Source organism: Vigna angularis, chromosome 11 (genome assembly GCF_016808095.1).
Source record: "Vigna angularis cultivar LongXiaoDou No.4 chromosome 11, ASM1680809v1, whole genome shotgun sequence".
NCBI classification, from domain to species: domain Eukaryota; kingdom Viridiplantae; phylum Streptophyta; class Magnoliopsida; order Fabales; family Fabaceae; genus Vigna; species Vigna angularis.
The window spans coordinates 4222508-4235349 of NC_068980.1; the positions used below are offsets into that span (position 1 = coordinate 4222508).

At 33.7% G+C, this 12842-nt stretch overlaps 1 protein-coding gene across 8 annotated transcripts; it reads right to left on the bottom strand.

Moving 5' to 3' along the window:
* Window positions 1-203: 203 nt before the first annotated feature.
* On the bottom strand, window positions 204-11015 carry LOC108333933 (uncharacterized). 8 transcript variants are annotated; one of them, XM_017569452.2, is made up of 15 exons: window positions 10846-11014; window positions 9985-10084; window positions 9394-9521; window positions 8933-9086; window positions 8692-8801; window positions 7190-7273; window positions 7046-7094; window positions 6869-6960; window positions 5646-5775; window positions 5415-5491; window positions 3850-5327; window positions 3254-3367; window positions 2450-3176; window positions 1940-2014; window positions 204-841 (listed from the first exon to the last, which is right to left on the bottom strand). In XM_017569452.2, the coding sequence occupies exons 2-13, from the start codon at window positions 10075-10077 to the stop codon at window positions 2608-2610; spliced, it is 3078 nt and encodes a 1025-aa protein (XP_017424941.1). In that variant the 5' UTR covers window positions 10078-10084; window positions 10846-11014; the 3' UTR covers window positions 204-841; window positions 1940-2014; window positions 2450-2607. The 8 variants fall into 8 exon arrangements, with proteins under 8 accessions (XP_017424941.1, XP_052726347.1, XP_017424939.1 ...); XM_052870387.1 differs by lacking the exon at window positions 204-841 and adding an exon at window positions 883-1287 and having other exon boundaries at window positions 5646-5772; XM_017569450.2 differs by lacking the exon at window positions 204-841 and adding an exon at window positions 883-1287.
* Between the last annotated feature and the right edge of the window lie 1827 nt (window positions 11016-12842).

Sequence of the window (12842 nt, forward strand, 5' to 3'; positions counted from 1 at the left end):
ATTTAAATTTCCTTTGATTTCCTCTTAAACAATTACAACAATTTTCAAGTAGCTGACTATATCTTTTTACAATCAAATTGGTAAATCTATGGTATAATATGCATAATCTTCAATGCAATTTTTTTCATGAATAGCAAATATTACAAATTTCCATTCATCGCTTCGCACTGAAGTTGGTCAGCAATTGAAAAATCACTTGCATATTGAAAACATAATTTATTTAGCTTATATTTCCGACTGCCAATAAACAAATAATGTACAGATAAATTACTACTAGCATTTTAATGCCAGATCATAGAAGCAGCAGGAAGCTACATTGTTCACGTGAACAAATTATTTCTATTTACACAAGAAAGTAGCTGGAGGACAAGAACTTCTGGCAGAATGTGACCATCATGTTCACCAATAGGTGATTGATCCTTACCGCTTTATTCGTTCAATAATCACTACCGTAAATAGTTAATTTTCTAGCAAGTCTAGCTCTATCATGCAGACTACGTAACATTACGCTTCTAAAAAACAACGGATTCTCTTTTCCATTTCCTAGCATTTGCCACAATCGACCCTCTGACAAAGTCACAGCTAAACAACACATGCCAGTAGATCTTTGTCAGAGCATTACAGATGCTATGAATACTCGGCACTTCCAGTAACCCTGAGTCATAATTACAATAGACATTGATGTCCTTTTCCATTTCTAATTTTCAATAACATTGATATCCTCTACCATTTCTCAGAACTAGTGAAATATATATCTGAAGACTTCATATTTTCAGGCAGGCTCCAACTTCGACCACGCTATTTTTTTCTCTGAACTTCCATTCATTCCAGAATACTTATTCTAAAAAAAAATGAGGTGGAAGAAGAAAATAATGAGGTATGGGAAGAAATACCCTTTCAGGTACATCCACACAGAATACCGCGATCTCATACTCAAGTAGGAATTACACAGGGTAATTAACTTAGTTCTCAAAAACAAATGTTGTAATTCTTCACAAAAACGAAAATGCGCGTGGAGCAATTGTTTCCAGCAAACATTGTAGCTTGGAGTATTTTGGATCAATGGGGTCTCACTAAATATAAGAGTTGCCACTGCCTCCGAAGACCCATTCAATTACTCCAGAACATGATTTTATTATTACACACCAATAACACAATATCCTACCATATTATTATTGCAACTCAGTGTAATCTATGCCCGAGAAAGTGAAATGGCTTATTTAAATAAACGAACCAAAAACTTTGTAAGAAATATACTCGTCCCTCGATCCGTGAGTTTGTACTAGTCTGTAAAAGTAAACAAACGTTCAAACAAATACAACCTAACACGTTAATCACCCAAAATCAAGCCTTCAGAAAATATATATTGCTATACTCACGTAAAAGTACACAGTAGAAACAAAAAGTAAAAACCCTGACTTGCATTAACAGAAACATGTAAAAAGTTATTCATCAATGGCATGTCACATTCCAGCCATGCTGTTATATAGCCTGATAACCAGTTACAATATCAAAAGACAGCAAGATGCCAGATAAACAAAACAAAACAAGGTAATTAGCGAAGGCAATTCATGTGTATATATAGCTGAAAACACCAAACTCTTGTACTGTTTTGTTATGTATATATATACAAAGTAATAAAATGCCATTACAAAAATTATGCACAAAGAAAAAAGCAACAGTCAGTATTACACATATAAGGGATTTTTTAAATTAAAAAGGGTTTCATACCAAACATAAAAAAATTCAAACACCACACCAAGACAAAAAGCCACTGCCAAAATTATTTTCCATTGAATTATTCTCATCAAACCTCTATATATATCCACAACATCGGAGAAAGAAAAAAATTACATAAATATACGAGAGATTATTTGATAGTCAATCAACAGGTTTCCAAGCTCTGTACCAAGAGAGAAAACACTTAACTAAGGTCTACCTGCCAAATATATCACATTCCGATCCATGATTGATTTCTTAATCTCAACCCAGCTTTGCTTCCACAAATCAAGAACTACACAGAAAAAGAGAAGAATATTGAGTATTGTACATTTCAAAAACTGAACAGCAAAGTCACTCATACACGATGAGATAAATACTTATATGGGAAGAAAATATGGAAAAAATGAAATAAGTTTGTTTAAAAGATAAATTATGTTTTATCCATAGAAGTTTTCTCATATCAACTTCTCCCTAAACAGTTTTTCTAACTTCACAAATTAATTTTAATTTATGGAGAATTTTTTTTTTTGTTCCCCTTATTAAGGTTCATGGAAAAGTTTACTTAAAATTTCATTACCAAAATGAGAATATTTTCAAATCTAGTTTTAAAGGAGAAGTAGTTTAGCACCTTTTTATAATGTACAAAACTGGCGTAAGAGGAAGTTTAAAATGAAGAATTAAACCAAAAAAACTAAAGAAAAGAGTAAGCTTGGGTTTAAACGATTACCAGCTGCAGCTATAACCGCACTTCTCCATAGTTTAATCGTGTGGAAGCCCAATAGACAGTTTATGTCATGATCCTGCCTCATCACCTTCGGCAATGCAGAAAAATTCTGTTTTTCTAATTCTGACTTTGCTTTACCATGGTCAACATGCCAATAAATTTCAAATCCCAAATGTTCTGTTGTACAGATCCCTAGAATTTGGCATCCGATATTTTGTTTCATCATATCCTCTATAAAACTTGTTAAATCCAAGTCTTTCATTTCTCAAAAGCTCGGCCACACCCAAACTATTTCCACTCTGCACTTCATTCCATCCATCCAATTGACCATTTGACAAGACTGCATTTCTAGACTGCTGAAGAGACAACTGAGGAAATGGAGCCAGATTACTGACTTGTGATTGATTTAACCTAGAAGAGATGCCATATGAATCACCAAACTGTGAAAAGGAATTCCCAATATCAGAAAATCGATGGTTTTGCTGTGGTGATAGAGATCTTTGCATCAATAATTGAACTCTAGCCTCATTTTCCAAATAATTTAACTGTTCAGGGTAATTGGACCGCATGTCCAGCAATGGGCTATTTCGTGCACCTTGAATTCTCCCTTTACCAACTGCCAAAATAGCAGGATCCATGAATTCAATGTCTCCTGGACCACCGATATTTCCATTTGAGGGTGTTTGATATGAATTTCTCAGTAAGAAAGAAGGGTCACGCAACAAATTCCCTGTCAAAGGGATAACAATGATATTAAACCAAAATATCTAGAAAGACATGTTAAAGTAGAACAAAACAAGAACTAACCAGAAACGGAGTCAAAAGCATGCCCTGTTCTCTCAAGAGAAGAGAAACCAGGAGGTGGTGCCCTGTTTGGTACAGAAAATCCTGGTGGTGCTGAAATTTGTGCTCTTGGAACAGCTGAAGAATACGATAAAGGAATGTCATTACATATCTATAAAAAAAAGATAAGATAATAAAAGCAGTCACTGCACTTTAAACTTGGTTACATAACTCAATCAAAATTAGCAAACAAAAATCAACTATACCTGACCAGTTGACCTGCAGGGAGGTTTCGGGTGATATAAGTATACTTAAGCAACGGCAATACAAGGGTACATTATAATAAATCGTTTATTCTACCAACCGTAATGAAAACTCAATTCTTTTAATGTACACAAGAGTATAATATTGAAACTTTTTGTGATGAATGCTTCTGGGTAGTTCTGGAAAATCCCATCAAAAGTAAGATGTTTTTTGAAATATACAGTTTACTCAACAAGAATCTACAAACAATAATGGCACAATAAAAGATATGGCAATGACCGAACAGCAAAAGAACTAATGATAAGTGTTATTATAAAACCTAGGGTATCCAGTTTAAGTAAGCTATCAATACCTACCAGAAAGCTTATTGTTTGAAGGAAAAAATTGACCACTGCCAAGATTTCCAGATTCTTCGAGGTTATTGGAGGGGAGGCCATTTGTGATACCCAGCTTGTCCAAAGAAAAGTCTCTTTCCACAAAATCATGTACGAGTGAGCCCTTGCTTGGATATTGTTGGATGGCACCCGAAGATGGATGTACATTGGCTTGGATTTTGGATTCCTCCTGCCTTGCAAAAGAAAATCTGGACTGATTGTTACATTGAATTTTCCAAGAACTACTTCTTTTTAGTGAGTCATTCTGCTTGTCGGCGGTGTCACCCAACAACTTCACCAAACTCTGAGGTGATGTTACTGAGTCACCCCAGGCGTCAAACTCCATGGACAAAATATTTGAAATTATACTATTCTCACCCTTGTCCGTGACATCACTTCCAATACTAACCGTTTCACTAAATAAACTTCCAATATGTTGTTCATTCCTTTCATCATGGAAGAGACCATAAGAACTAGAGCTCATTGATTTCTCAGAATATCCGTTGCATAATATGTTATTTGCATGTAATAGTGAGTCATCCCCAACTTTATAATTGGCATCTAAAGAACCAGCATTTAATACATTGCATGATTCACCATGCTGCAGGATATGTGGATGAGAATGATTTGGGACATGACGAAAACTGGCTGACTTTGGCAAATATGAAGAAACAACTTCTGGATCCTTAAGTCTTTGATTATCAAAAGTTGTTACGTCATCTTCCATTTCAGTATTAACCGATAGTACTTGAGATTGAGAAACCAATGATAAATCACACTGTTCCTTTACATTACGAACCTCATTATCTAAGGTAGTAGCTTTAGTGTCAGCATTTGTAATCATGACATCTCTATATTTGTCAGAATTATACTGTGATTCTTGAGATTGCATAGGTTTACCCGACATGTTATCACATGAGCTGATAGGTTTGGGTTGACTGTAGTGGTCATTTGTGGAATTTCCATCAATGGAAATAGAAGACAAATTACAAGACAAATTCTCAATCTCTTCACTGCTAGAAATATTTGCTTCCTCAGGACCAAAGCTGCATGACTGTCCAGTGATGTCGATACAATTTGGTGCATTCATAGCAGTACAACTGCCTCTATCACCATCTTTGGGCAATGGTACAGAAGACAACCGGTTGTTCATTTTCACAGGTGAAAGATGAACATCAGAAGCTAAAGTTCTTTCACCAGCTCTAAAATTGTCATCCATGCTACTGTATTGTTTAACAGGTTTCAATAATTCATCTTTTACCCCTGTAGTCATACTATGACTCCCATCACTTGACAGTGGTCTCTTTGTCACATCACTATTTAAGGAAGCCTCAATTGTGCCAGTAACAGCAGACAAAAAGGGGAGTGTGTTGTTGATTGTATCAGGTTTAGGCTTGGACAATCCATTTACACATAATAAACCACCAGCAGCTGGCTGACAATTTGTAGCCCCCGTACCCCTAGCAAACACATTAGTTGAAATTTTTAAAATTATAAATTTAAATTATTTTAACCTTCACTGCAGAATACTAGAAAATATGCATTACCATGCAGCAGAAGAAAGAGATATAGGTCTCCCAGAACTCCCATTAGGAGGTGAACCCTTAACAATGCTAACAGTGGTCTGCCCCATGATAAAAAACAGAAAGTTAGAACCTATAGTAAACAGGAGGAAAAGGAACTAAATATCAAATTAGCTCAAAAATAAAGATACACACCCAAAAAAATGAGGTCATATAACAAAGCAAGAATTAAAGAAAGCATGAAGAAAACCCTACACTTGCCGCATTGTTCACAGTTGGTTTCCCTGATGAAGTATCTGTGCAATCATCCAATGGAGGTGGCAACACATCACCAGTTCGACGTTGCATGTAGTTTGCAGCACCAGTAATTTGTTGAACACGACTTCTTCAAAACAAGAGAGCAGGTGACTAAACCATTGTAAAAGCACTAGATGCAATTCGCAAGCAGATATAGTTTGCAAACAAAGACAAACTAGGAAATCTAATTTAACTCACGAATTGTGATGCCCATATTTGAATTCATCTACAGCTACTGCTATATTTATAACTTCGAGTTCCAAGCGCTAACTCTCATGATACAAAATTCTCAACACTCTTCTCACTTTGGGAGGTGCATTTCACATCGGCAACAAGCCAAAAAAAAAACTCTCAATTGTTTCAAACTAAACTGTTTATATTTTGAAGTTTACTTAATTTTCTTAACTACTTAACAATGCCAATTTAAAAATAATCATATATCGTCAAATATTTATTATAACTCCAAACCATAAGTTAGATTTTAAATATATATATATATATATATATATATATATATATATATATATATATATTCTGATTTTTAATTATAATACTATTTACAAATTTAAAATATCTATTTATTTATAATGAATAATAATTGTAAAAGGATATTTATCCTGTGCAAAGCACAGGCTGAATTATAATGTCAAAAAGCAAATGAAACCTTTATATGTAACGTAATACATCAGAGCAATCTAGAATTCAATGAGTCCTATTAACAGATTCAACCCTTTGAACAAGGTCATTTGATTTTGATAACAAAAGGTAAAAAGGAAATATAGAACAGAGAAAAAAAAATGGATGGCCGGGTTTGTATCAACTGCTAAGTGAATCCCTTATGAATCAATATAAAAAATACACGAAGCTTTTAATTTACTGCAAAAATAAAAAGCTTGCCAATGGCCACTGAAATAAGAGATGCTATAGGTGTAGTTTCAATTAATTCAAGGATTGGTTTTATGATTCATTACCTCCTTGATTTTCTAGGAGTGTTGGGCAGTAAGATTTATAAACATTTAAATGAGTCAACATGATATTATTTATACACATGCTTAAGCAAAGGGTAAAGTACTATCTTTTACTTCATCCAATCATGATGGGATCGTATAAACAATAGATTCTATCTTTCAACACACTCATAATAAGCCTTGCTTTAAAATTCATTCAAGAAAAAAAAGTACCTAGTGTATGCTGAAATTATTTCATCTTTAGTGAAACTATCCTCTTGAGAGCCAATCTCATGCAGATATAGACAATCCGGATTGCTACAAGGCTGTTCATGAACATCTAACTCCAGTCAAGCTTAATCATCAATCGACCGTAAAAGTTAAAATCTGAGGAATTAGTAAATTTCATACCATGTTTCTGAGCCATGCATGACAATATTTAGTGGTTCCAAAGCAAGCCCTGCAAATGTACAAAACAAAAACATACAGCAAATTAGACTATCATAAGCAAGTCATCCATACATGAATAGCTTCAATAAATCCAAATGTAGGTACCTTAAAGGTCTACCCTCCAAAACGAATCCATGTACATTTTTAATGCACCGAATTGCTTCTTCTTCCTTTGAATAAGTAATATATCTGGGGGCAAAAAATCTTTCAGGAACTGCTATATTTTCGTTTATAAAGGTAAGCAAGCAGATGTAACAGGGAATATCATGGAGGCGGTGAAAGCCATAAATCCTATTTTTGGTCTTCTTTGAATTAAAGCATGCGCTTAGAAGGTAAAAGGCCATTTCCAAAAAGGGTAAATTGGCTTTTCTATTTCATTTCCAAGAAAATAAATTGCTTTGGTGCAGTTCTTTTGCTGGTCATTTCCTTCCATCCAGTACTAACAAAAGAGAAATATCAAAAAGAGAAAGAAAAAAAAATGCATATACCAATATCATCCAGTTAGTCTGAATGACAAGAAACCAGAAAACGTAAAAGGTCTACCTAGCATTTACCATAGAAATCAATATGAGAAGCTGACCAGTTAAAACATAATAACAAGGCAGATTATGGCAGAAAGGGGTGCATAGTGGTCACCCTCCAAAAAGCTATGGTGGAATAGCGTATTGAGGAGTGACAACTACAGAAAAGGAAATCATTGCAATGAAAAGCTTCAAAAATCATTTAATCAATAATCATAGTATTTTAAAAATTTATATTATTAAAAAAAGGAAAATAAAAATAGATCACAAATACATGCAACCAGAGGAAGTCAATAGCAAATTAGCAATAACACAAAATAAAGAGAACAAAGAGTACCATAGTATCAATCCTATAAATCAACACAGAGCAGCCAACCCCAAAATGGCTATCAAAGAGATAAAAAATAAATAAATAAAAAATCGCCAAAAATGAGAGTCATTCATATGCTGCTGCTAATAGAGAACAGAGATGAAATCTTGAATGATCTGTGAGAGAGAACGTTACAGCAACCAAACTGTAAGAGAGAACAGGGAACGGTGAGAGAGAACTGAGTAAACAAAAAAGGAACATAATGTCAAAGATGGTTCAAGAGAACATATAAAGCTGGAAATACAGGAAGGTATTGGAAAACAATAGAAATGACTGGAGATGGTGCCAGAGAACAGAGTGAGGCTAGTCAGATGGATATAAGACAGGTAGACCTGCTGCATAAATGAGGAGACCAGGCGGGCATCTAATTAATCACACACTATTTAAGTATGAGTACAAGAACTTACAGACACGTGTGTGATGCACTGTTAAAGTGGTTTCAGATCTCTAAATGAGGTTTTTAATGTCAAACTTGTGAAGACCATTACGTTCTGGTGAATCTTAAAGAGGTTGAAACAAGGAATATGACTCCTAATAGAGTAGTGGCCACTATGGACCACAACAGCAAAGTGCTCCACTACAAACATTTAGGATTATCCATGAGTCATTCTGTTCTGTGCCACTATGGCAGTCACCACCGCTGCTACTAATAATCCAGCACAGTACCACTAAGGAAAAAAAGCTAAGCTACAAAGTTGAGGACAGCACAAACTTACACACTGCATGTACTGTTTGGAAACTGCTGAACAACACCAGAGGCTGTACGAGACATGGAGACTTTTAAGACCTTCCCATACTGACCAAAATATTCTCGCTGCTGGAGAAGCTGCACATTGATAAAATATTAGTAAACTCACACATAGAATAAGAAAAATTTACAACGTTAGGGGAAGGTGGCCAAAAAGGAAAAAAGATACACAAGATAACAAGCATTATAAACATGAGGAAAAATTTTACATCTTCATCAGCCAGATTGAGAGGCAAGCCCACTATGTAAACAAGGTTCCGCTGAATCACTCGCACACTACTGAGCTGCTTCCGTGCTTCAGATGATTTAGACTTTGCTTTCTGGTTCTTCATCTTTTTTTCCATATGAACTTCAGACACCAATCTAAGTAAAGAATTAATTATCAAGAGAAACTCAACAAAATGGCCAAGTTTGGTACCTTAAACAAGTTTCTTAGTAAGGCAGAAATTTGTGAAACAAAATTCTTATAACTGGTATTTTCTTTTGTTTGATCATAAAGACGAAAGATAACTGGGACATATTGTATATTGCATAATATTAAAGAGATAGCTTATTCAGAGTGTTGGAATGGTTATGCAAATGCGCGCATGCTTAACAAAAAGGGAAAAAAGGGCTTAAGAAAGCAGTACAACATTTCAAGCCTACAAGGATATACTGTTAACAGAATAACCTCTCACAGTTTGCAGCCATCCCAACAATCTTTTCCTTATCATATGCAGAACGACATGCAGGGCATCGTCCCTCTGTGGCATCCTTTTCAGCCATATCCAGTATGTGATGCCAACACCAGACACATATCTACGGTCAAGAGTAGATTAAAAGACATTATTCATCATTACGGTCAGATATAAAAATTTCAAACAGAATCAAAGTAAACAATGGAACCAGTATCTTAAATACATGTTGGTATACAAAAGATGAGTGGCACTTTATTCTAAACAGAAAAAATCATTGATACAGTAATAGTTAGAGAGCAACCCACAGTATTTAGTCAATAAGCAATAATCAGCAACAAATGGTGTACTCAAATCAGTAACCAATGCCATCTGGCAGAATTACAAGCTGAATAAAATGCAACAATATATAGAGTCTACAGGAGGAGAAGAACAATAACATAACACTGAAGAATGCCAAGTGTAAAAAGATGAACAGAGTAAAATATATAGTCGAAATTAAATCATTCTTCTAATGAACACAGGATATTATATAAAAATCTACAGATTATTGTCTAATGACAAAAATAATAGTAATAGAATCTAACCTCATAACCACATTTGCATGGTTTCAACTGCTGATCTGTCAAATCCATCTCTTCCGCACAGAGAGGACAAGTCCTTTCTCCTTCGTCACTCATGATTGCCCTGGATAAAAATTCAGCAAACTGAGAAACGCAAGTCATTGTCAACAGTCAAACAAACAATAGGATATTGTAAACAATGTAGATCAAACTTGAACCAGAAATCTTCCGAGTTGTGGTTAAAAAAACGCAGAAAAGCCTACTTTCAGTAAAATAAATACTATTTTGCCTCAGGAACTCAACAAAAACTATGATGGTGCAAGTTATCATAGACCCCTTGACGCAACAACATAATAACGTCGCTTAGCACTGTTACACGATCACTTTAAGATACTATGAAAAAATAGATATCATAAAAAGAGTGAAGCATTTGATAATATGAAAAGTTCGAAATACAAATAACGATGGCACAAGGAAAGTGAACTACAACCATAAAACACAGTTTTAATCCTTATACATAAATCCAAATAAAATAAATAAGTAGATTGAAGTACACAACTGAGAAACCTCACATCAACCAAACACTAATACGGAGCATAAAATTACACAGGCAGAAAGGGAATAATTGGCAATTGAAGACCTAATCACAATTGTTCAAAGCTAACAAAATCGAAATCCGAAAAAATCCCAGAGCCAAAGACAAAGACAAATTATGAATTTAAAAATTAAAAAACAGCAGAGAGATAACAAATTGATGGACAATAGCAATGATCCGGGAAATCAATAGCAAAACATAATCCGCAAATGCATTAGGGATCTATACAATAATTGATTATAAAATTCGATCGAAAAATTAGGGTGACGGATTGGAAGTCCATAGCTTACAGTGATGAGATCGGTAAGAGGAGATTGTTCGAGAAGCGCACGAACGATAGGGAAGACGCAGGGTGAGAGAACAAGACCGAGCAAAGTGTACAGAAAACCACAAGGTGTCTTTTAAAAAGAGAGAGAACAAGGCTTTGTTTGGATGGGCCATTTTGTCTTTTGCCTCTCTCTCCTTCAAGCGTCCCTGTTGTTCTAAGTATTCCATTTTCAGCTCCCTCTCCTGCCCTTCTTTTTTTATTTATTTACTGCGACGTGCCATTTCTTCCTGTTGACCCTCTCTTTATTGATTACTGTATAAGTGTTCAGATTCTCTACAAACCTGCGGTCCTAAGTCCTTATTCGTATCTTGACGTGGCACTTTGTATGTGAGACACGTGGTCACCTTTTCATATCACGGCAGTGTTTGGTGGAAAACTCCTTTCCTCATCATCAAAAGAAACACCAGTTCTTTTCGAATTAGATATCATGACCTTGATTATTAAAGTCAATGGCAATAATGATTGAAATTAATCATTTGTTTATTTATTTATTTATTTATTTATAAGCTAATAATAAATTATTTTGGACCTATTGATCATGGTATTTTAGCTGACGTGGATTAGAGGGTTTTGATTCCTCAAATACCCACTTTTACACGATTTTGATGGTCAAAATTGATGCTTATGATTGAGTAATTGAACAGTGGCTAATGGGTGTTAATCAAATACGCTCAGCACAATTAGATGGTTTTAATTTAAGAATGTTTTGCACTTGGGTGCGAAACTTGCATGGTCTTGGATGCAAGGGTACACTTTCATGTGGTATACCAAAAGACCAAAAGTGAAAGAATGGCCAACATATAGATATGGAAAACCTAATTTTCAGCAAGTTATCAAGCACCGTATGCATCAAATCATTAGCCAACTTTTGTTAGTTTCTTCATAGGCTTCATGGTACAATAGACTTAGAAGGAAGATAAATTCTAAGAAAAATCATGAACTAAGAGAAGAAAACTATAGATATCAGATATACAACACCTAAACTAATGCCTCACAATCAAGTTTGGTCATTTTTTTTACAAATAGTGAAAAGAAAAGAAAAGAAAATATATATATATATATATATATTGGTAAATGTGTGAGTTTGTTATATCCATACTTATATATAAATAAAATATTTTTCATTTATATCTATATTTATTTTTCAATTTCACTTTTAAATAAAATAAATAAATTAAAATATTTATTTTATTAATTTTATTATTTAAGTGATTGTTTATTAGATTTTTAACCATTTTTTAATGGTGTTTTTTTAACTTGACCATTTTTTCAAATAAAAGATTACCTATAAAATATTTAAGTAAAATTGTCAAAATTATTTATATTTAATTTTATAGTTATAATGATAATTTCACTATTGTCTGTTATAAAAAAATAAACACATGTATGCATAGGAGTTCATAAATTTGTTATAAATATTATTATACAAATATTAGATACGGATATCTTACACGTGTACTTTGTTGAAGTGATTTAACATATTGTTATATGTCATATACATTGTGTTAGGAGAAAATTCGATAAATATCTAAAATGAAATAATGTTAGAAAAGTAGTTTGAATTGATAGTGTATTAGCAGATGATGTATGCAAAGATTTACAATGTTGTCATTATTGGAATTAGACTTTTTAATCGATTTAAAATCTTTTAAACATAATCATTATTCATACAAACTTTTTTACTTACAGGAATACATATTTGATTAATTGCGTTATAATTGAAGTTCTATAGCTCATTGGTTAGAATTGGGATAAGTTATAAACATTATTGTAGGACAATACATTGGAAAGTTAATACTTAATTAACATCAAGAAATTTTTATATTGAAGGAGTATTCAATTGAAGGAGTATTCAAATGGAGTATAACAAAACATATACGAGCACTTATGATAAAAAAAAATTAAATGAGGATTTGTTTCATCTATACTTACACGATTATTTTGATTTAGAAGAAAAAG